This window comes from Budorcas taxicolor, chromosome 11, assembly GCF_023091745.1.
Source record: "Budorcas taxicolor isolate Tak-1 chromosome 11, Takin1.1, whole genome shotgun sequence".
NCBI lineage: Eukaryota > Metazoa > Chordata > Mammalia > Artiodactyla > Bovidae > Budorcas > Budorcas taxicolor.
The window spans coordinates 89,566,662-89,594,502 of record NC_068920.1 but is presented as its reverse complement, the minus strand read 5'-3'; the positions used below and the strand labels follow the sequence as shown (position 1 = coordinate 89,594,502).

At 41.9% G+C, this 27,841-nt stretch overlaps 1 protein-coding gene across 1 annotated transcript; it reads right to left on the bottom strand.

Annotated features, from left to right (window-relative positions):
• Positions 1–2: 2 nt before the first annotated feature.
• On the bottom strand, positions 3–22,344 carry MSH6 (mutS homolog 6). The gene is made up of 10 exons (XM_052648073.1): positions 22,024–22,344; positions 10,281–10,483; positions 7,814–7,983; positions 3,776–6,320; positions 2,487–2,755; positions 1,359–1,476; positions 1,076–1,165; positions 522–676; positions 238–437; positions 3–132 (listed from the first exon to the last, which is right to left on the bottom strand). The coding sequence occupies exons 1-10, from the start codon at positions 22,275–22,277 to the stop codon at positions 51–53; spliced, it is 4,086 nt and encodes a 1,361-aa protein (XP_052504033.1). The 5' UTR covers positions 22,278–22,344; the 3' UTR covers positions 3–50.
• Between the last annotated feature and the right edge of the window lie 5,497 nt (positions 22,345–27,841).

Here is a 27,841-nt window from a genome sequence, read left to right as displayed (position 1 = left end):
TCTGAATTTACCACCTTTGTCAAAAGTGAACTCAAAGCTTCCATTGTAGTCTATAATTCCTCAATCAAAGTCAGCAACTTATGGACAGCATCAGCATCCACAGTAGACCTTTCACTAGCCAGACAAACCTCCCTTAAATTTAAAAAAAAAAAGTTAGTTTGCATTTTTCACAGTGCACCATCCACCCCTTTACTGTTTTCGAAACCCCGTGGTAAAGTTATATCCAATTATAGTTACCGAAATAATCGCAGTGACTGAGTCATCTTCTCAAATTCTCTTGCTTTTCTATGCCCCTTTTGAATAACCTCCTCTGGAAGATTAGCAAGCCTTGCTGCATTAAAGCCATAGCTTTTAGGACAGGCTCCTTTAATGAATTTGTAGAGGAAGGTAATAGTCTCCTGGCTGGGATCTTCACATTCATTTTCTACCATGCATGCCTAAAAGAGAAAAGTTACATGCTGGCAATGGAAGGACCCATTCAAAAACTTGACACAATTTCTGAACAAACAATTTATACATACCATGTGTCCTAGGCGCACTGCAATATTTTGAGAATACTCTTCAACTAATGAATGGTAGTGGGTAGAAAACAACGTACGGCACTTTATATTCTCAGCAAGCTCTTTGACAACTGCGTTTGCTATTGCTGTCCCATCGAATGTTGCGGTGCCTCTTCCTGTGAAAATATACATGAACTGTATATTATACAGTCTGCCATATTACAGTCCAGAAGGACAGGCCTCAGAACTTCAGCTTAGTACATCCAAAAGCACTCTGTAAACAGGCCCTCTCTAGCTAAAGTACGCCTGCTTGTCAGCCCTTAAAGAGTTCAGGAATACTATTCAAGTGCCACTATGCTTCAGAAACCTTTTAGTTCACTTTAGCCTTATTATCCACTTATTCCTGTATTATAATTTAAATTCGAACAGGATTTAGAAATTGCCACCTTAGTGCCAACTGTGGAGTCTATGGACAAAGGTGGGTATATTCATATTCTTTAAGAAATGTGTCCCTCAGACCATTTTCCAGAAAAATAATTCTTTGTACTAATGTTTCAGAAATTTTAATGTCTTACCTAATTCATCCACAAGCACCAGAGAGTGTGCTGTTGCATGTGTAAGTATACTGGCAGTTTCACTCAATTCAACAAAAAATGTACTTTCACCTTAAAAAAAAAAAAGTGATCAAAATGAGAATCCTCTTTTAACAGCAGAAACATCTTTTAGGTGTATCATTTGAATCTTATGAACTACCCAGTAGTACTAAAGAATAAATTTTACAAAAAGATTACTTCTAGTATGTAAAACTTGCATAATGAATTGTCAAATAACAGAGCCTTAGGTAGAAAAATAACTCACCTGACATTATTCTGTCTGAGGCACCAAGTCTAGTAAACACTCTATCAATTGGTGTGAGCCTACACACTTCAGCTGGTACGTAACAGCCCATCTGGGCCATTACAGCTAATAGGCCAGCCTGTGAATGAGGAAGGAAAAAGTATTTTATGACTGATATTAAGAGATATAGATAGAGATATCTATGTATATCCAGAAGGCAGATAATAAGCCAAGCTAATGAACATTAACTAGAAGTCAGGCACTCTTAAAAAAACAATCTTCACAATCTTTTGCAGGAAAAGTGAGGCCAAGGGCCTAACTGGCTTTAAAACCTCAGAACATATACACTAACCCACTACACTAGTGATTCTCAACTCTGGCTGAACAGTAGGATTAAAACCACTGATGCCTAGAACCCATTGCAAACCAAACAATTTCAGAGGATGAATACACCCAGCTCCCAGGTACTTTTTTTGTTGTGCTCTCTAGATGATTTTGATTTAAAATGAAAAGGTTAAAAACCATATTACTACACTACTGCTCCTCTCCAGTCAGCAAATTTGTACAAAGTATATAATACAGTACAGTAGAATAAGAGGGTCAGCAAACATTTTTTGTCAAGGGCCCAGTGGGCCGTGTCTCTGTTACATTTTTTCTAAACCTAAATCTAAATCATGTTTAGCTCAGTGACTAGCCAACCCCTGACAAAAGGTTAGGAAAATATATTTACTGTCTTCCTTAAAAGCAGTTCCCAACACTTAACTAAAGGTCATGAATTATATTTGCTTTCCTGTATGAACAAGTGCAGTGGTTCTAAGGTTTCCCAGAATGAACCTAGTTTAAGAACAAATGTACATCTGTGTAATTTTCATTCATTATGAATACATCTAACCTTCAAAGGAAATGGATGGAAAGTCAGGGCTCATAAAAATCATGGCCTGAACTAACTTCACCTTCTTAAGTGAAGTACTTCCTTTAATATCAGGCAAATATTTGACCGATGAAATGAACACAGTTCATGACTCAAGGAGTATTCCTTTGCTTACCAATAAGTCAGTGACTGACTATTATGAGCTTTTTGGGAAACAATGGCTTAAATGTGTAATAAATTCACTCAAAGTTTTGTAACACCACCATTTGTAACTTTACCTGTCTCATAAGTGTAGACTTGCCTCCCATATTTGGTCCAGTAACAAGCACACAATAAGCTTTGCCATTTTCCTCCTCCTCTTCCTCACAGCCTATTAGAATGTCATTAGGAATAAAGTCATCACCAAAAAAAGTCTTCGTAATGCAGGGATGGCGTGATCCTTTAAGGTCTAGAAAGGGAGGAGTATCTTCTTCTGGCAACAGAATTATTGGACGACACATAGGACCATCACCCCCTCGACTGTAGTTAGTCAGGCACAATAACACATCTGGTAAAGAGAGGACAAAAGTGAGGCTTCATCATTTTTGAGATAACCAACAAAGGCCCAATTTCTTTCAGAAATGCTTTTTTAGTGGAGGTAGCATGTTCCACTTTAGACAAGGCAGATTTCTTTTCTGTAAGTAGATACTCCAGTGACATTTTTCTAACTGCACAGTATACAAACTACTTTGTTAATGGATTCATTAGCTGGAAATGAGTCATCAGCCTAAATGTTTTACATGCCTTTGTTACAGTACTTCATTATTAAAATGAGAAATAACATCTAGTTTCAGCTTAAGAAATCTATCCCCTCAAAGTAGAAACTGTCAAAACACAGAAAAAACCCCTCAAAGGAAAAAAAAAACTTCAAAACTCTAAAATAAGCAAAGGCTTCAAAATAAGTTTGGCCATGAAATTTAAAGAAAAAGGAAATTATTTATGAAACTGAAGAGGTTATATAATTACAAATACATAAACCAGGGCTCTTAAGAAATAAACTCAGAAAAGAAAGTGTGATAACTTGGGCTAAGAGAAAAAGTAAAGGTTAAAATCTTTTCAAATACGTGTGTAGAGTGTAAAAGTTCAAGGGACAGCTTTAAATTAACATAGCAAAGTAGCTTGGGACTTCCCTGGTGGTTCACTGGTTAAGGCTCCGTGCTCCCAATGCCCCCAGTGCTGGGGTCGGGGTGGGGGGGGGGCGCGGCACAAGTTTCATCCTTGGTCAGGGAGCTAGAGCCTGCACGCTGCTGCAACAATTCCAAGTGCCACAACTAAGACCTGGAGCCGCCAAATGTTTTTAAAGTGCAATGGAAACAATGTTCCATGCACCTCTCAAAAATAGCTGAAAAAGCAACATTTATCAAATACTATAAATTCAACTGGAATTTGATCAAAATATATACCAGTTATTTGAGTTTAGGGTTATGAGTCAATAGGGAATTTCCAGTGGGCTATAATTTCAATATAAAACTGGCACACAGGGCATCACTAACTAAAGCTTTAGGAACAAACCTGTTGAAAGCCTTACCCAAAACTGCAATGCACTCCACAGCAGCCTGCCAGTCCTTGTAATTTTTATCAAAGTTATAGAATAGTCGCCTCATGCAGTCCTTTAATGATGTGTCTCTCCGTTCTTCGGCTTTTATCAGATCAGCCAACTTCTTCTCAATTGTTTTGGTCCAGTATCGTTTACAACCCTTTTTGGTGGATTTCAACTCATATTCTTCTGGTAAATTACGGGTGATGAAATTCTCTGGAATTTCCAACTGGTAGCGATTCCTACCAATTCCCCAGTAAACTATGGTTCTACAGCCAATTCGACTGCGCTGTTTCTCCAAGTATTCCAGGAGGCTCTGTTCATTTTCTCTTATGTCAGCAAGAGCTTGGTCATAATCAGAGTCAAATCCTGCTTTGGGAGTAATCAGTCCAGTCTTTCGAGCCTTTTCATGGTCAAAGGCTGTATCCCATCGGTTCAGTTCTGAAGTCAAATCAGGAAAGCGCCCTTCAGGATTTTTTGTCTGCAGAGTAAGGACCTGCTTGAGGATTTTAGACTTAAAGTCATCAATGACCTCTTCCATAACCCCTATAACTTTACATATTACTTTGAATCCTTCCAGAGCAGAAAGAAAATCAATAATCTTTTTTTTGCTGTATGTGGTTTCTTCATACATTATAGCCCTGCTGTCTGGGTGGTTCTGGCTCTTAAGGGGAGACCCAACATTATGAATTTTACTCAGTAGTCTCTCAAGGTCTGGAAGCTTCTTAAGAAGGTCTACAACCTCAGAGATTTTGTCAGGCACAACCATTAGGTCCTCTATGGCATCCAGGCGATCATTGATCGCATGAGGGTTACAGAGTGGGGCACAAAGCCACTGCTTTAAGAGCCGTTTACCAAAGGGAGTATGGCAAGTATCAATCTTCTCTAACAAGGTCCCTTCAGTAGAACCATTTGTTCCATTCAGAAAAATCTCCAAGTTGCTTAATGTCACAGCATCTAGCACCATTCGTTGATTGGCTTTAGTAAAGACAGCACCAGGTCTTGTAGCATGGACCATGTCAGAATCCAAGGGAACATATTCTTCAAAATTAGCCATTGATAAAAGCTCCTGATCAATAAGGCATTTTTTGAGGTAGAAGACACAACCACCAAGAGCAGAGAGGGCCAATTCACTCTTCTCTCCTGGTGTCAATCCAATAGAATCTGACTCCGAGGTCATGCCTTTAAGCACCTGGGGTAGCATCACCCCACCGTCCTCATTTAACTTGTCCGTAAAATATCCTTCTTCAAGGAGAATTCTCAAAGTTTTGGCTGCATCCCAAAACTGGGAGCCCGGTATCAGACCTTCCTGAAGAGAAGAGGATAATGAACTCTTGAGAATCATCTTCGTTTCTGTTGAGAGATTTCCCTTCTCAAATAAAACTTGTACTGGAGGATAGTGTGCCACTAAAGTCCTAAACCTGGAACAATGGCGATCGTCTGAAAACTGACCTATGAAGAACCTCCCTAGTGAGGTATCAACAAAGCATACTCCATACACGCGAGTGTGGCCAGAAGACTCCTCTTCTTTCTCTTTGAGGCTGAGAAGGTACTTACTGTAATTCTCCGAGGGGTCACCCTCCAGCACACTGTAGGTCTGTGTGCCCTTGGTAATGACCCTACAGATCTCCCTCATCACCACTCTGTCATACTTAGATGTGTGTGCCATCTTTCGGCATCGTGCCTCCATCATGTCTGGGGTCTCAGTCTGTTCTACTCGCGCTACTTTATAGCCCTTCTGGACCAAGGAATCTGAGTATCGGCCAAATGCAATTTCAGGGAAACCAGAATGGGCCCAGTTTCCTTTCATGAATACCAGCCCTAGTTCACTGACTCCAATAAGAGCATCCATGTGGTACATCTCATAGAACTTCCCCACTTTATAAAATATGACCAGATCAAAGTTCTGAGACTTAATTTGCCACCACTTCCTCATCCCAGGAGTACAGGAATTAAGGAAATCCTCGGGCACATAGAGTGTGGATGCATCAAAATCTGGGTGATCGGGCCGCCTCCTGTGCACATCTCTTCTCTTTTCCTCCTTAAGCCACTCTAAAGTTTCATGATACCAGACAGTGGGGCGATTACTGTCATCGCATCCCCCACTAATGTGGGCTTGAGAATCAGGATTTTGAGGGACAGAGAAAGCACTCAAAGTATTCTTGATTTCTGATGAAATGCCAGTTGCTCGTTTAGTGGCTGAAGGCATTTCCTTTCTTGAACTCTTCCTCTTGAGAGAACCATTCCCAGTTACCATTCTCTTCCGCTTTGGAGCAACTTTGACAGGGGTGTCCAGGCCTTCACTATCACTGTCCCCCATGCCACTGCTTATTTCATCACTGCTTGCTTCCTCCTTAGTGTCTGGCTTGAATTCCACATCAGAGCCACCAATGTCACTCTCAGAGTCTGATATGACCCTTCGTTTTTTTATTTGTCGGCTACTTCGTCTGGATCCTTGCACCTTTGGCCTCACTTCCTCTTCACTCTCAATGTCATTTTCCTCTTCACTCTTATCTGATGTGTAAGTGGCACCTACCTGAGAGGCAAAGAAAGAATATTTTAAAATATAAAAGTAAAATTTGGAAAAATGACAATATTGCTAGGGAATCTCTCTCAGTATGCTGCAGCTTCATATATCAAGAGAAGAACCCATCTCCAGAAATAAGAAACTGTTTTCTTTCTCAATGGATAGCAATTTCAGTTTCACCTAAAATTAATAAAATATCACAATACAGGATTAAGTGATTCTGTCATGAGAGTTCTTTCCTACTCAATACTAATTAAGTCCTAAGGATGGCCATACATGACGAAATACCCACAGGTGATGTCCTCGTTAACAGTCACAGCTGTAGAAAAAACTTGCTGTCTTTCTTCCAGGGTCATCTCTCCTCTTACAGTTGAACATATAAAGTCTACCATTCTATAAATTCCTTACTATAAAAAAAAATAGTAATCATTCTAGTTCTAGTCCTTGCTCCTCCACAAACCAGCTCTATTTTTTTTCAGCAAGCCACGTTCAGTTCTCATAGACCTCCCTCATATGTAAAGTAGTTACAAGGTTAAATGATTTGTCATTACCACCCAGATCTAAACATCTGATTAAAGTTATGATCCCTGGTCTCAACCTCAAAAATAAGATTAAAAACATTTTCTCTTTTTGTTTTGGCTGCGCTCGTTCTTAGTTGCACTAAGCGGGCTTAGTTGTTGTATGTGGGCTCTTAGTTCCCGATGAGGATCGAACCCAGGCCCCCAGCACTGGGATTGCAGTCTTTTATCTACTGGGACCACCACAGAAAAGTGCTAGTTTCTCTTAAAATATGTATTTTATATGCGTATCTCATATAGAATAGAATAGAACAAAATCAAGCAGCTTATAGATGACTCTGTTTAAACACATCTCATTAATTTACTAAATTAGAAAATAATGTTTAAGTATACCAACTATTTGTTCATTTAAGATTTAATTCACTCAAAGTGACCATTAATATTTGAAACCAAGGTTGTCTTTCAACTTTTTCTTACCAATCTAAAGTACAACAAAAAAAGTATTAGAACATAAAACTGGATAATTTCCACACCCTCATACAGAAGGTTACTATCAGACACCACAATCAATTTTATCACCATGTCCTCACTGTCCCTAGCTCTCTATACTGGTTACCAAAAGGGTATAAGCATGTGTGTTTCCAGCAGAGTTGAGAACTTAAGTAAAAAAGGGTGCTAGACTGCTGAGGATTCTAAGTAATTGAATATGACCAGAGGTGTAAGAAAGTATGTATGTATGAGTACCAAATAAAATACATTTATATATATTTGTGTGTGTGTGTGTATATATATACACACACAAGCTCCGGGAGTTGGTGATGGACAGGGATGCCTGGTGTGCTGCAGTCCATGGGGCTGCAAAGAGTTGAATGTGACTGAGCAACTGAACTGAAATAAATAGGAAATTACCACTCTAATATGTCCCTCCCTACTTTTTAACATTTTCCCAACAATAGTAACAACTGCCTGTTAGCAGTGTCCCACCTCCGTCTCTTCTTCCTCCTCTGGCTCTGAGGGCTCATCACACACTGCCAACTCAAGCCTCTTAATCTTGTCTTTATTCAAGGCTTCATCTGCACGTTGCATTGCTCTGTGTATTTCAGGCTTTGCACTGTAAAAATGACCTCCTTTCTGGGCTTCCTTTGAATGTGAACCTAAAAAACACACATGTATTTATTTATAAATAGGAACAGTTGGCTGGACATTTGGCTCAACGTATAACACTTGCCTGAAGGAACAAGAATGATAACCATGTTTTGTTTTGTTTTGCCAAAGGCACATGGGATCTTAGTTCCCCGACCAGGGATGGAACCTGTGCCCCTGAATGGAAGTGCAGTCTTAATCACTAGGCGGCCAGGGAAGCCCTTCAGGTATAATTTTTAATGTCCCATTATTTTTGATTGATATAAATAAGATCAATAAAGCCTTCACAGAAAGAATTTTCAGGGTAAAACTATCAGTGAAACTGGAATTACCTATTTTACCTCCTGTAAGTTACCTTAATTGTTGGTTCACCCAGGACCACTGTCTCTTCCAGAAAGACCTCAGACTGTGGACCCTAAAATCACACCTCTTCCGGTGAGGCATAAGATGTAAAGGAGATTTGAGACCCTTTTTAAAAAAACATTGCTTAAGGAAGGCAAAAACTACACTGTCACTTAAATAAAGCAATGACATTAACAGTAAGTTTGTTCCCAAGGCATATAAGACAGATTTTTTTTTAAAATCCTACTCTAAGGAACCCTAAATTTAAGGAGGATAATAACACAGTACAGACCTCAAAGTTTTTTCAAAACAGTTGCATCAAAAATGTCTTGTTCTGTTTTAAAGTAAAACTTTTCCTTTATTCATTTCATTTCAAAGAGCTACAGTATTAAATGACATGTCTATCCACTGAGCAAAAGGTTAGATACAGACAATTATAATGGTACAGAATTGTTTTAGTTCTTTTCTAAGAGGCCTAACTAGGAATGTTCTCTTCTTCTATCTGAATGTAACAGCTGCAAAACAAACCTGAATTTGTCTAACAGATCCAAACATTACATTACTCCCTTCTTTCAGTATACTAAAACTGATGGGACATCCTAAATTTCCATGGAATTAGCAACTTTTATGAGCTGCCTAAAACAAAGCTGCAATTTCTTATTTCTCTAAAGAGCTGCACCAAAACTACAAACTGCAACAGTCAAAATCATTAAGAATGGCTCTGAACTTTCCCAAAGTACCTGTTACAGCTGTGCTCACCCCGCCAATGTAGTATCACTACCACTCCCCAAAACCTCGAATGCAAACTACAACCCTAAGACCACCGCCCCCCCAAAGGCCTACTGTTTTCATGCACACCTCTTTGCGGATTTATTCACATATACGTTTTGCAACATTTTGGAAATTTAAAGGGCAAAGAGCAATATGCACATCGGTGACTTTATAAAATAATTACAACATAAAAGTAAACTTTTTTGATCTCTTTTTAGTCATCTTTTGCCAAGGCTTGGTTTAGCATCTCAAAATTAGTCCTGGAAAAAGACCTCATTTATCATCTGGTCCAACTTGCATATAAGCAAACAGAAGTTACTTTGGCCAAGATTACACAGCAAATTAATGAAGAAAACTGAAGTAAATTCTCTTACTCTGTCCTCACCCTGCACATCAGATTTCTACAGTGGCCTATCTGCCCTGCAGGATGAGGAGCGATACGACCAAAAGGGCATGATTCCCAGGCTTCTGGGAAACTGACCACTGTTCTGATTCCAAGATACTGAGTTCAGCAATGTCCTAGCCAGCAGTCTGAAGATAATGGAAAAGCCTGTGCGTGCACAGGATAACATGCACGCTGCAGTCACACTGCGCATGCCTTGCAGGAGACTGACGGTACAGCCAGCCCAGGTGAAAGCACACATGCAGGACTGCTGATTCTGTGATAAGTAAGGCTGGGCCTGGGGAGAGTGAGTCAAGGGTCCAGAAGTCTAGCTTCTGATGTGACGCTCGACTCAGATGTGCTCCTAAGGTGAACACTTTGAGGCCGAGGTCGCATGCTTCTCCACCTTCCTAGAGTATGTCACTGATCTAGATGTTCTGTATCTTGGCTACATTGTCTCTCTTTTGGAACCTTTTAAGATAGGAACACTTAATTTTTTTTTTCATGTCTGAATCTGGCATTGTCACCCATCACGAGATCCAATCATGAAATCATTTTTCCTTTAAGGGTTTGATATTGCTATAAGTCACTCAGAAGGACAGAAATAAAAATTCAGCTCCACACTACAAACTCTCCAAAGATCAGCTACATCTTATGCTTTTCCCATGCTAGAAGCTTTTACCACACCCGCTCCTAAAATTTATTGGAGTAAAATATGCTTAAATCCACTGTGTAGGAGACACCAACATTCAGACTCACATGTGCATGGGCTCTACTTACAAACATACCCAACCTGCAAAGTAAATCTCTTACCTGTATATGGCTTTAATAGCCTTCTGCTAACCCATCCCCGAGTTGGGCTGTCATCAAAAAACTGTACATGAACTCGGGCAGACTTTCCTTTCTCACGGATGAATGTTCCATCAAAAGGGTGGTTGTAAACCAGGCAAGGCCACCAAGGGTAACCCTCCATCTTGGCCCAAACCAAATCACCTGGTGAGAAGTCACAAGAACTGCTGCCAAGAGAAAATACATAATTTGGTTAATATTTTGTTAAGTTACATTAAAGGCAATTACTAGAAACAAGCAGTTCTAAAGAAGGTATCTTAAGACACCTTTGAAATTTTCTGGCATTAATATTCAGGTACAGAAATTCTAAAATTAATGATTTTTTAAAATCAAATTTTCAAGTCATTTTTAAAATCATAAGCAAATATCACAAGACAACACAAATGTAATGGTATTAAAGTTAGAAATTATCTCAGAATTATTCAAGGTTTAAAAACTGGCAGAATTCTGATAGACTAGTAATTGCAGGAAAAAGACAAACTCATTGTACATGTGATTCAAATTATAACACCTGTACTACCACACGTACACATTAGGAACAGGATCTGACCCAAAGTATTAATAAAATACCAAGCATAATACCTAGGCAAATTTGCTATACTTACATTAAAAATTATTTCATTAAAACTTTGCTCCAATGTATTCCAAATACCCCAAAAGCTAGCAGACTAATACCCCTAGCCCATCCCTAAAAATCTAGTTTTGTGGGAAAACTTAAGAGGTAAGTATGTAATGTGCCCAAAATAGTTGTGTACATAAATAGTTGTATAAATAAACCTACAGAATCAACAGGAGATCAAATCTTCACAAAAACTAACTTAGCCCTGAAGATTTCCTGAGAAAGGGAGAGAAGAATTATACAAGAGTCCCTCAGTGATACAGAGGCCACAACAATTGATAAACCCTGCTCCAGTACTATATACCATGATGTTCTAAGCCTCCTTAAAGGTTTTCACTGAATAAGGACAAATGTAAAATAAGTACATTACAAAAGAGAATATTTCAGACATTTTAGAATAATCAACTGAGGCCACCTTAATCAGGCTCAATCATAAAACTGAAGTTATTTCTTTCTTCAAAAAATGTTGATGTGGAAATCCCTATGGTAGACAGAAACCAGAAGATGGCTTCAGCTGGTGCTTACATCCAGGGCCTTTAAAGTACATTTTCTTTCAACTTAGAAAACTGTAGTGACCAGCATGACTTTATAATTATTGCTGTCAAACACCAAAGGGGTCATCTTCAAACAGGGAGCTGTGTCTGCACAATTCAGGTATCTTAAGTGTTTCCTCGTTACTAACATAACCATTTGTTAAGAGGAGACAAATGAACTGTGTGGAACTGTCAAGCAGGCTTTCCCTTAACTTAGCCGGGCAACCACTTAACCACAAAGTCTTATCACACTGGGATCAGGAAACCACAAGCTTTCCTTGTATGTTAGGTCCTGAGAGTACCCTATATCTGTACCCTTTTCTGTTGCTAAAAGAGGGACATAACCTTTGTCCATATATAAATACACTATCAGAACTGAGTCTGAACTCTATGACAGTAACTTCTAGAAGACTGACCAGAGAGCAAATACATGTTATGCCAATGAACATGTCTCCTCACAGGCAGCATATTTCTGGCTGTAAAACCTTCAGACATCAAACTACAAACTCTTGGCCAAAGTCGACTTTTCTACAGGGGGACCAGTAGGGATACTCATCAGTCCAGCCTGGCTGCCCTTCATCCCTTAAGAGATGAAATTTCGTGTGTACATGAAGAAGCCTTAACTCATCACTGGCTAGTTTGAAGCAGTTCCTCCCCTAGGTGAGCTCAGGCTGGCCAAAATGGAGTCAGGTTGCCAGAATGGAGTCAAGATTACAAAGTGTTCAGTTGCTCAGTCATGTCTGACTCTTTGCAACCCCATGGACTGCAGCACTGCAGGCCTCCCTGTTCATCACCAACTCCCCGAGCTTGCTCAAACTCATATCCATCGAGTTGGTGATGCCATCCAGCCATCTCATCCTCTGTCATCACCTTCTCCTCCTGCCTTCAATATTTCCAGCATCAGGGTCTTTTCAAATGAGTCAGTTCTTCACATCAGGTGGCCAAAGTACTGGAGTTTCAGCTCCAGCATCAGTCCTTCCAATGAATATTTAGAACTGATTTCCTTTAGGATGGACTGGTTGGATCTCCTAGCTGTCCAAGGGACTCTCAAGATTCTTCTCCAACACCACAGTTCAAAAGCACCAATTCTTTGGCACTCAGCTTTCTTTATAGTCCAACTCTCACATCCATACATGACTACTGGAAAAACCATGGCTTTGACTAGAGGGACATTTGTTGGCAAAGTAAGATCTCTGCTTTTTAATATGCTATCTAGCTTGGTCATAGCTTTTCTTCCAAGGAGCAAATATCTTTTAATTTCATGGTTGCAGTCACCATCTGCAGAGCCCCCCAAAAATAAAGTCTGACACTGTTTCCACTGTTTCCCCATCTATTTGCCATGAAGTGATAAGACCGGATGCCATGATCTTAGTTTTCTGAATGTTGAGTTTTAAGCCAACTTTTTCTCTCTCCTCTTTCACTTTCATACAAAGTGTTAGTGCTTTGTAAAAGTGAAGACTGTTTTCCTTGCCCATGTGAGGGTAAGGACTAAGGTACGGCTAATTCAACAGTAGCGATTTCATTACATACATGTCTATAAAAGTTACACATTTTTTAGAGAAGAGTTAGCCCATCAGAGACTTTGACAAGAATGAACATCTTGGTGGCACATTTGCAGTTCAAGGGATCAGGATGCCCCAAAACTAACAATTCTATTTTATCTCGAGTGAAGAAACAAAGCACTTGCAAGCATCTCAGGTGTCTTAGAAACTGAATATGTAGATCAAAATTCTTAAGCAAAAAATATGAGATGGCCACACTTCCCTCCTGAAAGTTCCTGTCTATCCTCAATGAAGAGTAACTCAAGTTTCCAGCTCAAGCCCAAGCCATGGGAGAAAAAACTTTGAGTTCTATACCTTTAACAGTACTAAGTTAATATAGTTTTTTTCCAAAGGAAACTTGAGCTTTTTCTCTAAGACTGTTACCTTAAAACTGTCATTTGTATAAAAGTGAACAAACTGTACAACAAATTGTAAAATGGTGTTCAAAGGTTTCAAATTGACATAGCGTCCTTTCCAAGCAACCAACTTGAAAATGCAATGTCTTTAGGGCTTCTCTGGTGGCTCAGTGGCAAAGGATCCGCCTTCCAGTGCAGCGGACACGGGTTCGAGCCCTGAACTGGGAAGATCCCACATGGGGTGGAGCAACTAAACCCGTGCAGAGGTGCTGAGCCTATGCACTAGAACCTGCCTGGGAGCTGCAACTACTGAGGCCGACTGCCCGGAGCCCGTGCTCTGCAGCAGGAGAAGCCACAGCAACGAGAAGCCGGCACACAGTGCACCTAGAGGGGCCCCTGCTTGCCGCAACTAAAGAAAAGCCTTCACAGCAATGACAGCACAGCCATAAGTAAATAAATAAAGAACTTTTAAAATTTAATGTCTTTAAATTTATTTGAAAGGCAAATAAATGTGCATCCTCACTAGAGGAAGAAACACATAAAAAGCTAATTACAATCATCAGATCTGTAAAGCTAAAATGCCATCATAAACTGAATTGTTTAAAAACAAAATTGTTTTTCAACGTCACCTCACCCTAAACATAAACTTATACTTACAGAATCTTATGTATAACTTAACTCTGCTGTTAAGAATTGGGCTGGGTGGGGGGAGACGTGGGCAGAATGGATTCCCTGGTAGTCCAGTGGTTAGGACACAAAGCCTTCACTACCTGGAGCAGCCAAAAAAAAGAAGTGGAAGTACACTCTAAATGCTAAGACTAAAAATGTAGTTAAAAAAAAAAAATGGATAGTTTCCCCAATGTTAAAAGGCTTTTCAGAAAAAAATTCTTTTTAATCTACTTTCTAAGTGCAAACAAAGTCTTTAAAGGTAATTTAAAATTTTTATCTCTAGTAGTTGTGCAGTCTCCACAGAATATCAAAATAAAAGGAACATAAATTTTAATCCATGCAAATATTCAGATTTTTATCAATACTAATACCATATTTTAAAATATGTAACTGTAACTTAAGCATGGGATCACAGTGGAATGTACTATAATTTGATTATCCGCTATTTTTCATACATTGATCCTTAAAGAGCCAGAGGACCTTATAAAATCAAAGATGGATACAAATGGCTCTACTTGAAACTTTATTTAACAGTCGGATTCAGACTTTACTGTATTTTAACATTTGGCTCCATTTCCTGACAATCTTAATACCTTTCTCTTTTCAAATAACTAGGACTGTGTTAAATATTAACAAGGATCATCAAACCCTATGCAATGCAAATCCAATCTGAAAACATCTAGGCCAAAAAGTCACTTTACAATGTAGAATGGGTTCTCCTTGGAGTCCAGTGTGAAATCCCAAAATAAATACAGGAATTAGCCTATAAATTAGCCTGCTGTCGGGAGCCGCGTTAGGCATTACTGACAAAATGGAGGCACGACCCCAATTCCCTCTCCTTGTCCCGAAGGCACGGACCCAGGATGAAGGAGTTAGGCCTTGTGATTCTGACTTGTTTTTTCCTCTCCTCCGCTGAGTTGACTGAAAAGAATACTAAGGTGCTTATTGTTCTTGAGAGGAGCATAAGAAGGCACAAAGCCTTCTGCAGCTGTGCTCAGAGAATAATTCATAAAGCTAATCACTGACATTCTTCAAGGACCTGTACAAAAGAGTGTTCCAGGATGAGCACAGCTTGAGGCCATGGGAAGGATTGCTATCTAAAACCTATTTGTGAGGGAAATGTTTATGGCAAAGGAGTTTGCTGAATTTAGAGCTTAGGAATAATTAAAATAGTCAGAAGCTAAAGATTTAAGGAATGTTGTAATGTTAGCATATTTTACTCTAGCTTATAGAGATTAGGAATTTTGGAGATATTAGTGGTTAGAAGCCTTTTTAGAGAAAGTGAGCTCAGGATACTAGGGGCAAACAGGATTTATAAAGATAAGAAATAAACTGAGGAATACAGTATGCAGCCCAGACATTAGCATGAGTTACAATGTATTCACAAAGACACATGAGAAGAAGTAGATAAGAGAATTGCTGAGGCAGAACTCCTGTTGAGGGGCAACAATGATTTATGGAGACAACAAATCTGGGTCAGTGGGAACTGAAAATGTCAAACCTCTGACCTAATGCTTTTGTAAAAGTATAAAAGAGAATCTTAAGCTTGAAATAAATACGCAGTCCAAGAAATACGAATGAGAGGCTGCATGGATCCTTGCTGACCCTGCCCATCCCTTCAGGCTGATTCCCTGGCTGCTGGAGCCAGACTCCGCAGCCTACTTTATAAATATGATTCAACTATGATTTCACAAGTGGTTTTTGTTTTCTGGCTGTGCCACACACCTTTTTGGGATTTTAGTTACCTGAGAAAGGACCACACTGGGCCCTTGGCAGTGAGAATGTGGAGTCCTGACCACTGGACAGCCTGGGAATTCCCTTGTTTTTAAAATGATAATATATCTCAAATGTTTGATATCCTTGGGATTTTTAAAGACAGCTTTAAAAAGGTAAGAGGAAAGGTGACAGCTCAGAAAAACAAGTGTAAAACACACAACTAAAACACAATGTCATACAACTAAAAATGAGAAATGACTTAATAAAGCTAAATATATATGAACAAATCTTTACACTTTTGCTTAAAAAAATGCCGTTATTTTTGTTCCCTCTTTAGCCCATTACCTTGGTGTCGATTATTAGTTGTACCCCAAATTTATAAGCAACATTTCTGTCTACTTTTTAAAACAGCATCAGTAGATACAAAAGCAATGCTAGAATTTGCTCCTATAAACAATAAAAGTTAGGCTGGCTATGTGTAAAAAGAGTTTGTGTATATAAACACAAGTTTCACAAAGGTGAACATACTCTCAAGCCAACTATCAGTGTTTGTATCTACTTCTCAACGTAGACCGTTAGAGTAGAATTCCCCTACCCTCAAATAGCTAATGAGAAAACAGAAGTAACCAGAGAAATTATTACCAAGGGCTCCCATCACACCTACCCATCGACCTGCACCTCTCTGCCCTTCACCTGGTTTTCCTTCCTTCGGCTTGGATAACTATGGCATCTAACACTTATGCATGAGGTCTAGGACAACCATATAAATTATCATCCAAACTGGCCTCTAAAACAATTTCCTAAATATTATTAGAAAAGAAGCCTATAAAGAAACTAACATTAGGACTCTTCGGAAAGCAGCTCAAGGAGCAGGGACAACTAATAATCATCATCAGAGTGAAAAGTTCTGAGATAATGTTAAAAAGTTATAAACGCCACCTTAAAAGAGGCTCCTGCTGGCCAAATTATTATGACAAGTTCAGCACCTTTTTAGTTATATCGATTAAATCAAATTAAGTCTACGCCACCTTAAAAGAGGCTCCTGCTGGCCAAATTATTATGACAAGTTCAGCACCTTTTTAGTTATATCGATTAAATCAAATTAAGTCTGTGAAACCAAGTCCACCATGATACTTTTTTAAAAGCCTGAATTCTTTTCTTACAAAAACTAATATTATTATATTAAGTGTGATATTATTCAGAATATATTACTATAAATAGATTTAATCGTATGAAAAGTAAAAGGAAAGGCACCTACAACTAGGGCAGATTGTTACCTTTAACTAAAGGCTCTTGGGGGAAAAAAAAAAACCTTGTCACGGTCTGACACACCACTCCTATAAATGAATACAAGGCACACACTTAAAATTTTTTACTGTCCTCATTTCTCATAATCAACAGATAATTATTGAAATGAGACTGCAAAAAAAACAAACCAGCTAAGATTTGCTTTAAAAAGCCAGATTTACATAGTCAGAAGCCTTGCTCACAGCTCTTTCAATTGTCTTAATAAGCTAGAGGGGACTTCCCTAGTGGTCCAGTGGTTGAAATTTCACCTTCTGATGCAGGGGGTGTGGTTTCCATCCCTCGTGTAGGAGCTAACCACAGGCCTCCTGGCCAAAATACCAAAACATAAAACTGTCGGGGCCCCGGCAGGATCCAGGGGAACCCGAAGGAGAAACGGCGTTGGCGAATGAATGAATGAGAAAGGAACAGAGGAGAGAAAGAGGCTGATATTCCTTGGTTTACACAGGAAGCCAATAAAGCCCCGAGACAAGGAGCTTGCCCTGTTCACGGAGGCCACAGGTGCCCTCCCAGTCTCCCGAGGGAGTGAAGACGCAGAACGTCTCCCGTTCAGGTCTTAGAAACCTGGAAAGATAAGTGAACGCAGGGAGCCTCTATGCTCCAAGGGATCAGCCTGAACAAGAGAGTAAGAGAGAGAAAGGAAAAAAAAAAGAGAGACACGGAGTGACCAAGCTTCTTCGAGCGCAGCCATTACTTTATTTTCAAAAGGGACTTTTATACCTCAACTTGTACATAGAGGGAGATGAAAGATGCAAGGTCATACAGAGTCAGCCCAAACATTCCAGCATTCCATTTTGCCCTTATCGAAACCAGGATTTTTTTCTGCAGACCTTTCCCACAAATGATGCTGTGTACATTATCTTCTGGCCTTGGAGGCCTGTGGACATTTTATGACCCTCTTTTGATAAAGGCTGCTCAACCAGAAAACTTATTTTCCCTCAAAGTGTTTTTTTCTTTATATTTCTAATCTATGTCAGCCTCAGAAAATGCTAAACAGAGTTACATTTCTCACAGAGCAAAGGTGCAGTGAGTTACAAGAAAGAACCAATTAGCTCAAAGGTCTGATGTGGTTAAATTCAAGGCTACACTTGTTTTTCTTACATTCCAACTATGTTAACTAATGCACTCCCAGGTGCACAGTGGATAAGAGATATGGGAACTTAGCAACAAGCATTGGCCCAATAATGAAATCCTACACCAGCAATACTCTAATAACTTTTAACTCTTTGAAAGGCTCTATGTTTTAGGCTTCCCGTGCCTCTCACAGTTGGGAGGCTGTGAACAATCATATGCGTAGCTGCAAGAGTCTGGATAAACCTGCCAAGCAAGCTAGAATGCTAACAGAGGGGGTTTGAATTGAAATGTTCCTCTCATGTCCAGGAGACTTATTAGCTAGAGCCCTAAGTTGATTTTCTCCAGAGAAAGGTGGTCGAGGATAGCCCCCTGTATGTCAGAAGAGTTGGTGAAAGGCACAAAATAGTAAGACAGACAGATTCTGGTTTGGGAGTAGATGCTCGAGCTGGTCTAGGGAGCCCCTCGAGTCCTGAAGCCTTGCTTAACAGTTCTCTTCCACATGACCTTGTCATGGGTGGGATGGCCTGTGCTGGCTCCCGGCATAAAACAGAAGCAATATAGCAACAAATTCAATAGACTTAAATTTAAAAAAAAAAAAGGCTATAGAAGAAATGAAATACTGAGAAGCAGGCCCAGAGTGCATAGACATACATCCTGCAGCCATTTACTCAAACTGATGTCACCTCAACTGCTTCCTCTTTCTCAACCCAGGTGAAAAAAAGACTTTTGCATCACACCTGACAAAGATACTAGGGGAAGGAAAGAAAAAAAGACAAAACACTTTTAACAGTGATGCACAAGAGTAAACTAAATGACAAATGACCACTGAAAGATGTTCAACTTCTTTCAACTGACCCCTAGGAAAAGTCCGAATGTTTTTGTTGCCCATCAGCAGAGACTGGATCTCCTCATACCTAAGGCTCCGGCCTCCTGTCTTCATTCTCAATTTGCAGGACCTTCCTTTTCCTGCATCAGCTTCCTAAAACCACCTCACCTCTACAGCAGCTGAGCTAACTTCTACTTATCTACCCTCTGGTCTCAGCCTTAGAGCGGAAAGCCTACCCAGACCCATACATACCCTATCCTCCCCCCAGAGTGAACAGAGCTCACTGGCTCTGCTCCTGCTCTAAAACTGCCTTTTCTCTTGTCCTGTTCACTCTTGTATCCAGGTTCCACAACACCTCTGTGCCTGCCAGAGGAGGTACGTCAACATTTGTCAAGTGAAGGCCAAATCTATCTAATGAATGGAGAGTTCTTTAGAAACCTAGAATCAAATGCCCATTTTTCTTGAATACCCTGAAAGCAGTCCTATAGAGCAGGTGGTCAAATGTAAACAATATTATTCTTTTATAAGTCTTTTATGAGTTTCCAAAATTCAGACCTCAAAAGAAAAAAAAAAACCTGCATATGCTATTCAAAATATAAAGCACAACCATACAACAAATAATTCTATTCATTTAGAATGGATGCAGGAAGAATCAAATTCAAGTTTAGGTGAACGTTAACGCTTTGTACATCTCTTACCATGCATCCGTTACAGAGGATGCCCATGTAGGGAAGGAAAAAAATTACTTTGGAAAAATATTTAATTTTCACTGGAGTATAATTGATTTACAATGTTGTGTTAGTTTGTGCTGTACAGCTAAGTAAATCAGCTATACTTATACATATAATCCTTTTTTAGATTTCCTTCCCATTTAGGTCACCACAGAGCACTGAGTTCCCTGAGCTATACAGTGGGTTCTCATTAGTTATCTGTTTTACGCATAGTATTAACAGTGTCCATACACATCAATCCCAATCTCACAATTCATCCCACCTCCCAGGGACAGTATTTTTCCGTCTACCCATCTGAGTTCTTGGCTGAGAAATACAAAGGGAAACTGAGTAACACTCCTGGAGATGGCCCAGGGTACCACCTTAAACCACTGTCTTCAGCTATAGACAAAGGAAAGACAGGGGGCCAGGGAGGGAGATCAGGGAGGTCACCAAGAAAAGAACAAAAACCAAGGATATGTTTGTTATCAAGATTTCAGTTCAGGGCCTATAGAATCTCCCTTCTCTTCTTAGTACAGAGAGGCAGGCATCCTTACAAATGGAGATTTCCCTTTTAAATGTAAATTTCCCTTACAGAAGAATAACTTCTACTGTTCTCAGAGCTTCTCCCCTATCTTGCCCTTCTCAAAAAATACTCAGCTCAAAATAACCTCTGTGCCAGAGGCACATTCTGGGGTGGCAAATCCTGCCACTTTTCCGGCAACTACATAAACTTCCTGAGAGGGTCGCTTGGAGGAAGGTAACACTGTAATTACAGCTGCACTTTGAAAAATCTGTGGGACGCCTAAAACGCAAGACATTCTAAATCAACTACTCAGCTCTCTGATTTTGAATGTGGTTTTTTTTTGGTACCACTATTTCACCCTTTCAGACGGCTGCCATTACACTGTATGCCGAATACAATACATAGGACACAATAAGTGCGAGCTTTTCAAAATGTCGCCCACTACTTCAACAAAGACCAGCCAAACCCTGAACCACCACCAAACTGCCTAGGAGAGGAAGGCACCGCCGGGCAGGCTTCCCCTTTATCACGTTCGTATCTCTCTCCCAGAGCCCTATCAAGGCTTTTGGGGGCTCTCAATTCAGGAAAAAAAATTAACAGTCCCCCATCCTCCCCTGAAATCCCCAACAAAAGATGCACTATTTCGGGGATGACTTCGGTCTAGTGGTTAGGATTCCGCGCTGTCACTGCCGTGGCCCAAGTTCAATCCCTGGTCCCTGAACTTAATCCCGAGAGCTTCCCTGGTGAGGCAAAAAAAAAAAAAGCACTATTTCTTAAACTAATATTATTTTCAATTTGCATAATACTTCCAGGTGTCAAAATTAACATTAAGCTTTCCATCTGTTTTGATGCATACGCAATCTATCTACATGTTGACCCAGCTTGGTCCTCGCACTTTCTGCTCCCCGCCCCTGCAATCCTAACTCGAACCAATCAGGCCCCTTGGATTACCAGCTGACACACCCCCGCGCTCTAAACTTGCCGTCCACCCCCTCAATGTTAGTCGCTCAATAGAGTCTTGACTTTTTGCAACTCCAAGGACTGTACCCCACCAGGCTCCTCTGTCCATGGAATTCTCCAGGCAAGAATAATGGAGTGGGTATCCATTCGCTTCTCTAGGGGATCTTCCCGATTCAAGGATAAACCCGGGGTCTCCCGCATTGCCGGCAGATTCTTCACCATCTGAGCCGCCAGGGAGGCCCCAAGATTACCGCAAAAGGTAACACTCACCCACCCCAAGAGCCTACACACCCTCCCCGCCAGAGGCTTCGCATCCGAGGTTCTAATCCAAACATCGAGGGTGTTCCTCGAGCAACTCGCGGGTTCGAAATGGACCATCCCGGCTCTGATGGGGGAACATCCTCCGGATATCCCACTCGAAGCACGCCGCGCCCCCAAAACCTGCTAGTTCCCGGCGTCCATCCCTGCCTCGGGCATTCCTCCTTCCTGCCACCCCTCCCCCGCCCGGGGCAGGCGCCACCCCTCCCTCGCCCAGAGGGCGCACCGCGCGCCGCGCAGGCCAGCTCTTTTCTCTTCCCGCCCCACCCCCCAGTACTCCCTTCTCCCCTTTCTCCTCCCTACTCCAAGCACCTTCCACTCCTCCTCCAGCACCTGGCCGACTTCTCCTCCTCCACCTCCGAACTAAGTGCGTCCTCCCCTCCCCGCCAACCCCCTCTCCTTGCACGGCTGACTTCCTCGCACCCTGTAACAAGCTACAGCCCCAATGCTCCCTGCACTCTTTCAAGCAGCCCCACCTCCTCCGAGCCCAGGGCTTGGACGCGCAACCCTAACCCCGCGAGGCCACCTCCCTGCACCCCCCCCTACGCCGCTACCTGGCGGGGATCGCAGGGGATGCCGACTTCCGCAGCCCTCCGTTGAGGTTCCTGGCCTCGGTCCGCGACGTGGTACCCGCTAGGGGCTCAGGCCCGGCCTCGTTCCAGGCCGCATCCCCGCCTGGGGAAGGGGAGGCCCCGGTGGCAGCGGCGGCGGCGCTGCTTCCACTTGAGGCTCTGACGGAGGCTTTGTTGGCATTATTCACGGCCGGAGATTTAGGGAAGAAGCTATACAGCGTGCTCTGTCGCGACATAGCCACAGAGGCCGAGGCTCAACCGCTCTGTCGGACCGAGCCACTAGAGGCAAGGCATCTACCGCGCGGGGCCTGCTGGCGGGAAATCTGGGGGGAGGTGCGCTCCGCGGGAGGAACTCTGGCTCCAGCGGCCAATCGGCAGGCGCCTGGGCGTGCGCGGGCGGCGTCACTGGCGGCGCGCGTCCGGCCCCGCCCCCTCGGGCGCCCAGAGACGCGGGGAGGGCGGGGTCGGCCCGCCGCTGCGCGGGGCAGTAGCCCGCGGTGCTGCCCGCCGGTCGCGGCTAGGCGGGTACGGCTTGGGGTTGGATAGGACTGGAAACCTCGACCCACATAAAACCAGGCGCGGCTGCGGGGCTCCTCACCTCGGAAAGGAGTTCGTCTTTGAAAGGGAATCTAGAGTCACCGGAATCTGCGATCACGTAGGGGCCGGTGTGTGCCGAGTGCGTGCACTGCCTAGACTGTGCAAGGCGGGTAAGCCCAACGGTCACGGATAGAGACCCCTGCGGAGAAACGCCTGCCAGCACCTGTGTGAAAATCCTGCGGTTAGATTTCATACCCAAGGAACCGGGGCGGGGGGGGGGGGGGAGATCAGACTTCCAGACTTAAATCAGCAGATCAAGTCGCCTGTTCACTTTCCATTCGCAAAGCATTGCATATAGTAGGTACTTGATATTTTACAATTGAATGCTAAGTGGCAGGCCCTGTAAGAGTTTATGGTGTATTACTGCCTACGCAGCTTTCCTCTGCTGGGCAGCAATCAAATCCAATCATTTTATATAGATTAATTAAATCCTCTCTGTAAACCTGTGAGTTAAGTACTTCTGGTCCAGTGTTCCTTATCTGAACTCTTGGCCAGGTGTGTCTCAAAATGCAGGATTTTTCCTATTTTAAAAAAGTCACAAGGTGTGAGTAAATTCCTATTCTCCAAATTAAAGAAAGAAATTAGAAGACTGTCAAGTCTTTGGCCCTAATCCCAGGCCCTGAATAAGTGACTATGGAATCCAGAATCCCAGAAACCAACCCCAACCAGCAACAGCTGTGCTTTGGTACAAACACATGAAGATCAGCTCGTTGCTTTGTTCAGGAATCTGTTCTGCCACGCAGTTCTCCTTTCTAGGCATGTAATAAAGACAGCTTTGTTTCAGAAGTAGTATTTGGAATAATAGTAATCCCTTCATGAGGATAATACAGGACACTCTCAGAGAATCTTGAGGCAATACCCTGAAGTCAAATACAATATTCCTTCAGGAGAAGGACTTCCCTGGTGGTCCAGGGGCTAAGACTGCGCTTGTAAGGCAGGGGAATGGGTTCAATCCCCGTTTAGGGAACTAGATCCCACCTGCTGCACCTTAAAAGATCCCACATGTCACAACTAAGACCTGGTGCAGCCAAAATAAATAAATATTAATATATACATATTCCTTTAGGAGAACATGCATATTCACACTAAGTGGGATAAATACAGACTAAAAATAGCCTCAGTTTAGCTCAGGTCAAAATCTGCTACCAAATGAGTTTGCCACAAAACATTTTTCAGAACTTTTTGGATTTTAGAATCGCAAGTTGGGAATTGTTCACTCCCTAAGTCGCGTGTGACTTTCCAACCCCATGAACTGCTACATGCCACACTTCACTATCTCCAGGAGTTTGCTTAAACTCATGTCCATTGAGCTGGTGATACAGCACCACCTCATCCTCATACCCTCTCTTCCTCCCTTCAATCTTTCCCAGCATCAGTCTTTTCCAATGAGTCAGCTCTTCACATCAGGTGGCCAAACTATTGGAGCTTCAGGATCCATCCTTCCAGTGAATATTCAAGCTTAATTTCCTTCAGGATTGACTGGTTTGATCTCCTTGCTGTCCAAGGGACTCTCAATCATCTTCTCCAGGACCACAGTTCAAAAGCATCAGTTCTTCAGTGCCCAGCCTTCCTTATGGTCCAACTCTCATCTATGTATGACTACTGTAGAAAAACATAGGTTTTCACTATATGGACCTTTGTCAGCAAAGGGATGTCTCTGCTTTTTAATATGCTAAGTTGGTCATAGCTTTTCTTCCAAGGAGGAAGCATCTTTTAATTTCATGGCTTCAGTCACGATCTGCAGTGACTTTGGAGCCCAAGAAAATAAAGTCTCTACTGTTTCCATTGTTTCCCCATCTGTTTGCCATGAAGTGATGGGACTGGGTGCCGTGATCTTAGTTTTTTCAGTGTGAAGTTTTCAGCCAGCGTTTTCGCTCTCTTTCACTCTCATCAAGAGTCTTCTTTGCTTTCTGCCATCAAAGTGGTGTCATCTGCATATCTGAGGTCATTTATATTTCTCCTGTCAATCTTGATGCCAGCTTGTGAGTCATCCAGCCCAACATTTTGCATGATATACTCTCCATATAAGTTAAATAAGCAGGTTGACAGTATACAGCCTTGACATATACTCCTTTCCCAATTTTGAACCAATCAGTTGTTCAATGTTAAGTTTCGAACTGTTGCTTCTTGTCCTACGTACAGTTTTCTCAGGAGACAGGAGTGGTGGTCTTGTATTCCTATCTCTTTAAGAATTTTCCACAGTTTGACGAGACCCCCACAGTCAAAGGCTTTAGTGTAGCAGGGATTGTGAACTTGTATTATGTCTCCATTTTATGGCTGAAGAAACTTAGGGACAGATGGATTAGATGCCCCAAGACCAAATAGCGAGAAAAGGATAGAGTAGGAATTTAAATTCCAGGAAGAGTTTCTGGAGTCCTGTTTTATTAATAGGGGCTTCCCCAGCGACTCAGTGGGTAAAGAATCTGCCTGCAGTGCAGAAGATGCAGGAGACACAGGTTCGATCCTTAAGTCAGGAAGGTCCCCTGGAGGAGGAAATGGCAATCCCCTCCAGTATTCTTGCCTGAAAAATCTCATAGAGGAGTCTGACAGGTTACAGTCCAAAGTGTTGCAAAGGGTCAGACACAACTGCTCACAATTGGCTTGGTTATTAATAGAAATGTTGTATTGCCTTCAGTTTAACGTCATTTTCTATTTTATTTCATCCTCACAACAATCTTATATTAGATTGAACTATATAAAATTGTTAATATTCAACCTTTTTTTTCTTTTTTGGCTGCATCATGCACTGTTTGTGGGATCTTAGTTACCCACCAAGGATTGAACCCCGGGCCCTCATCAGTGAGATCATGAAATCCTAACTACTGGACCATCAGGGGATTCCATATTCAACCTTTTTCAAAGTATAAAAATTCTATTTCATTTGGTTCAAATTAATATTATTCTTGTTTTATAAAAAGGAAATGTAGTCTCAGAGGAATGAGCCAGTTAGTTATAGGACAGAAGTTAAGAGCCAGTGCTTGGGTTAAATCAAGACCTGGCCTCTCACCCACCAGCCAGGTAACAGTGATTTTACTTCTCTGAACTTGTTTCCTCATCACTAATAAGAACAATAATAACTATGGGTCAAAATTTGGAGGCAGTTAGATGCCTCCCACAAGAGGTAAACAAGAAGTCACACATCACCAAACACACAGTCCCTTGGTAGGTGAAGTCACTCAGCCTTCTCCACACAGAAAATGTACATTTTTTGGTAGAAATAAATGAAGAACGCCCAAATAAGAACAAACAGAACAAGCTACTTACTCAGTACTTGCTACCACCACTTGCATCTGGACCAGACTCACAGGCAGGCAGAGGAGTAGGCAAGCTTCATAGTAAAAAAGAGAAGGTGTCAGGTGTGCTGTGATAGGAGGGAGCTGGCGTGGGATAGCTGGAGGTGGGCTAACCAGAAGTAGAGCATCCTCTTCGACTGGCTTGGGGAGCATGTTTAGCTTTCTTTGATTGGAGAGTGAAAAAGTTGGCTTAAAACTCAACATTCAGAAAACTAAGATCATGGCATCTGGTCTCATCACTTCATGCAAATAGATGGGGAAACAATGGAAACAGTGACAGACTTTATTTTGGAGGGCTCCAGAATCACTGAAGATGGTGACTGCATGAAATTGAAAGATGCTTGCTCCTTGGAAGAAAAGCTATGACCAACCTACACAGCATATTAGAAAGCAGAGACATTACTTTGCCAACAAAGGTCTGTCTAGTCAAAGCTATGGTTTTTCCAGTAGTCATGTATGGATTGTGAGAGTTGGACTATAAAGAAAGCTAAATGCTGAAGAATTGATACTTTTGAACTGTGTGTTGGAGAAGATTCTTGAGAGTCCTTTGGACAGCTAGGAGATCAAACCAGTCAATCCTAAAGGAGATCAGTCCTGAATATTCATTGGAAGGACTGATGCTGAAGCTGAAACTCCAGTACTTTGGCCACCTGACTCAAAGAACTGACTCATTTGAAGAGACTCTGATGCTGGGAATGATTGAAGGTGGGAGGAGAAGGGAATGACAGAGGATGAAATGGTTGGATGGCATCACCAACTCAATGGACTTGAGTTTGAGTAAACTCTGGGAGTTGGTGATGGACAGGAGGTCTGGCGTGCTTTAGTTCATGGGGTCACAAAGAGTTGGACACGACTGAACAACTGAACTGAACTGATTGATCCTGAGTTGGAAGTGGGGATAAAAATTATATAGCAGCTGACCAGGTCCTCAGAATTCTGGGGCAGTTACTGCAGAGTTCTTTGTTTTCTGGACTGGTTGCTGCAAAGATTGGGGTTTGGCTTCCCTCTGCAGTAAGCAACTCAGGAAGTCAAGCGTAGCTGCAATGTGGAGCTAAACAACAACCCCTGTAGCAATGCCTCTGAGTTGCTGCCAAATGCAAATAATGGTGGCTGACTCCTTGCAAGCTCTGAGTAAATAGCTTTTGCTTGTTCTCATTTCAGTGGTCTTAACTATTTCCACATGTGTGACAGCACAGCCTTCCAAGCAGAAGTCAACAGCCTCTAAGTGAAAAGCAAACACAGTTAGTTTGAGAATAGCAAGGTGGCCCAAATGATTGGAGGAGGATAAACGGAGGAGCAGTAGGACATGAGGTCAGAGAAGAAAGACAAGGGCAGATTATCCCTGCCCTTATAAGACTTGTGGCTTTGACTCTGAGTGAGCTGGGAAGCCATTGTGGGTTTTGAGTAGAAGAATGACCTGATCTGACATGAACTGCTAGATTCAGAAAAGACTGTATTTAATATACAGTAATCTAATTGAGCTATATTGTTCTCTACAGAAGAAAGACTGAAAATAGGAAACATAAAGTCTAGTGGAAGAAAGAGCCAGAAGAGCAGGAATCAGGGGTGTTTATATCCAAAATTCTGGACACATTTCCTCTAAGATGACTTATGAATAGGGGAGGGTGAAATAGCCCTTAAGAGTTAATCATGTGTGCTCTGCACCTGTTCTCCCCACTCATATGCCACCTCCTTCATCTAAGTTCTTCCTTTGTACTGGGCACTGATGATGGCACAGCAGATACAGCCATGAACCAGACAGACACATCCAGAGGGAGATGAGATTGCTCCACTGCTGCTGCTGCTAAGTCACTTCAGTCATGCCTGACTCTGTATGACCCCATAGACGGCAGCCCACCAGGCTCCCCTGTCCCTGGGATTTTCCAGGCAAGAACACTGGAGTGGGTTGA

Bases quoted from the DNA above. Each gene is read 5' to 3' on its own strand.
- MSH6 (XM_052648073.1), bottom strand. From the start codon at position 22,277: ATGTCGCGACAGAGCACGCTGTATAGCTTCTTCCCTAAATCTCCGGCC. The intron at 677-1,075 runs GTAAGACATTAA...ATATTTTCACAG, and splicing joins GGTGCTTGTGGATGAATTAG to GAAGAGGCACCGCAACATTC. The intron at 133-237 runs GTAACTATAATT...TTTAAATTTAAG, and splicing joins CAGTCACTGCGATTATTTCG to GGAGGTTTGTCTGGCTAGTG.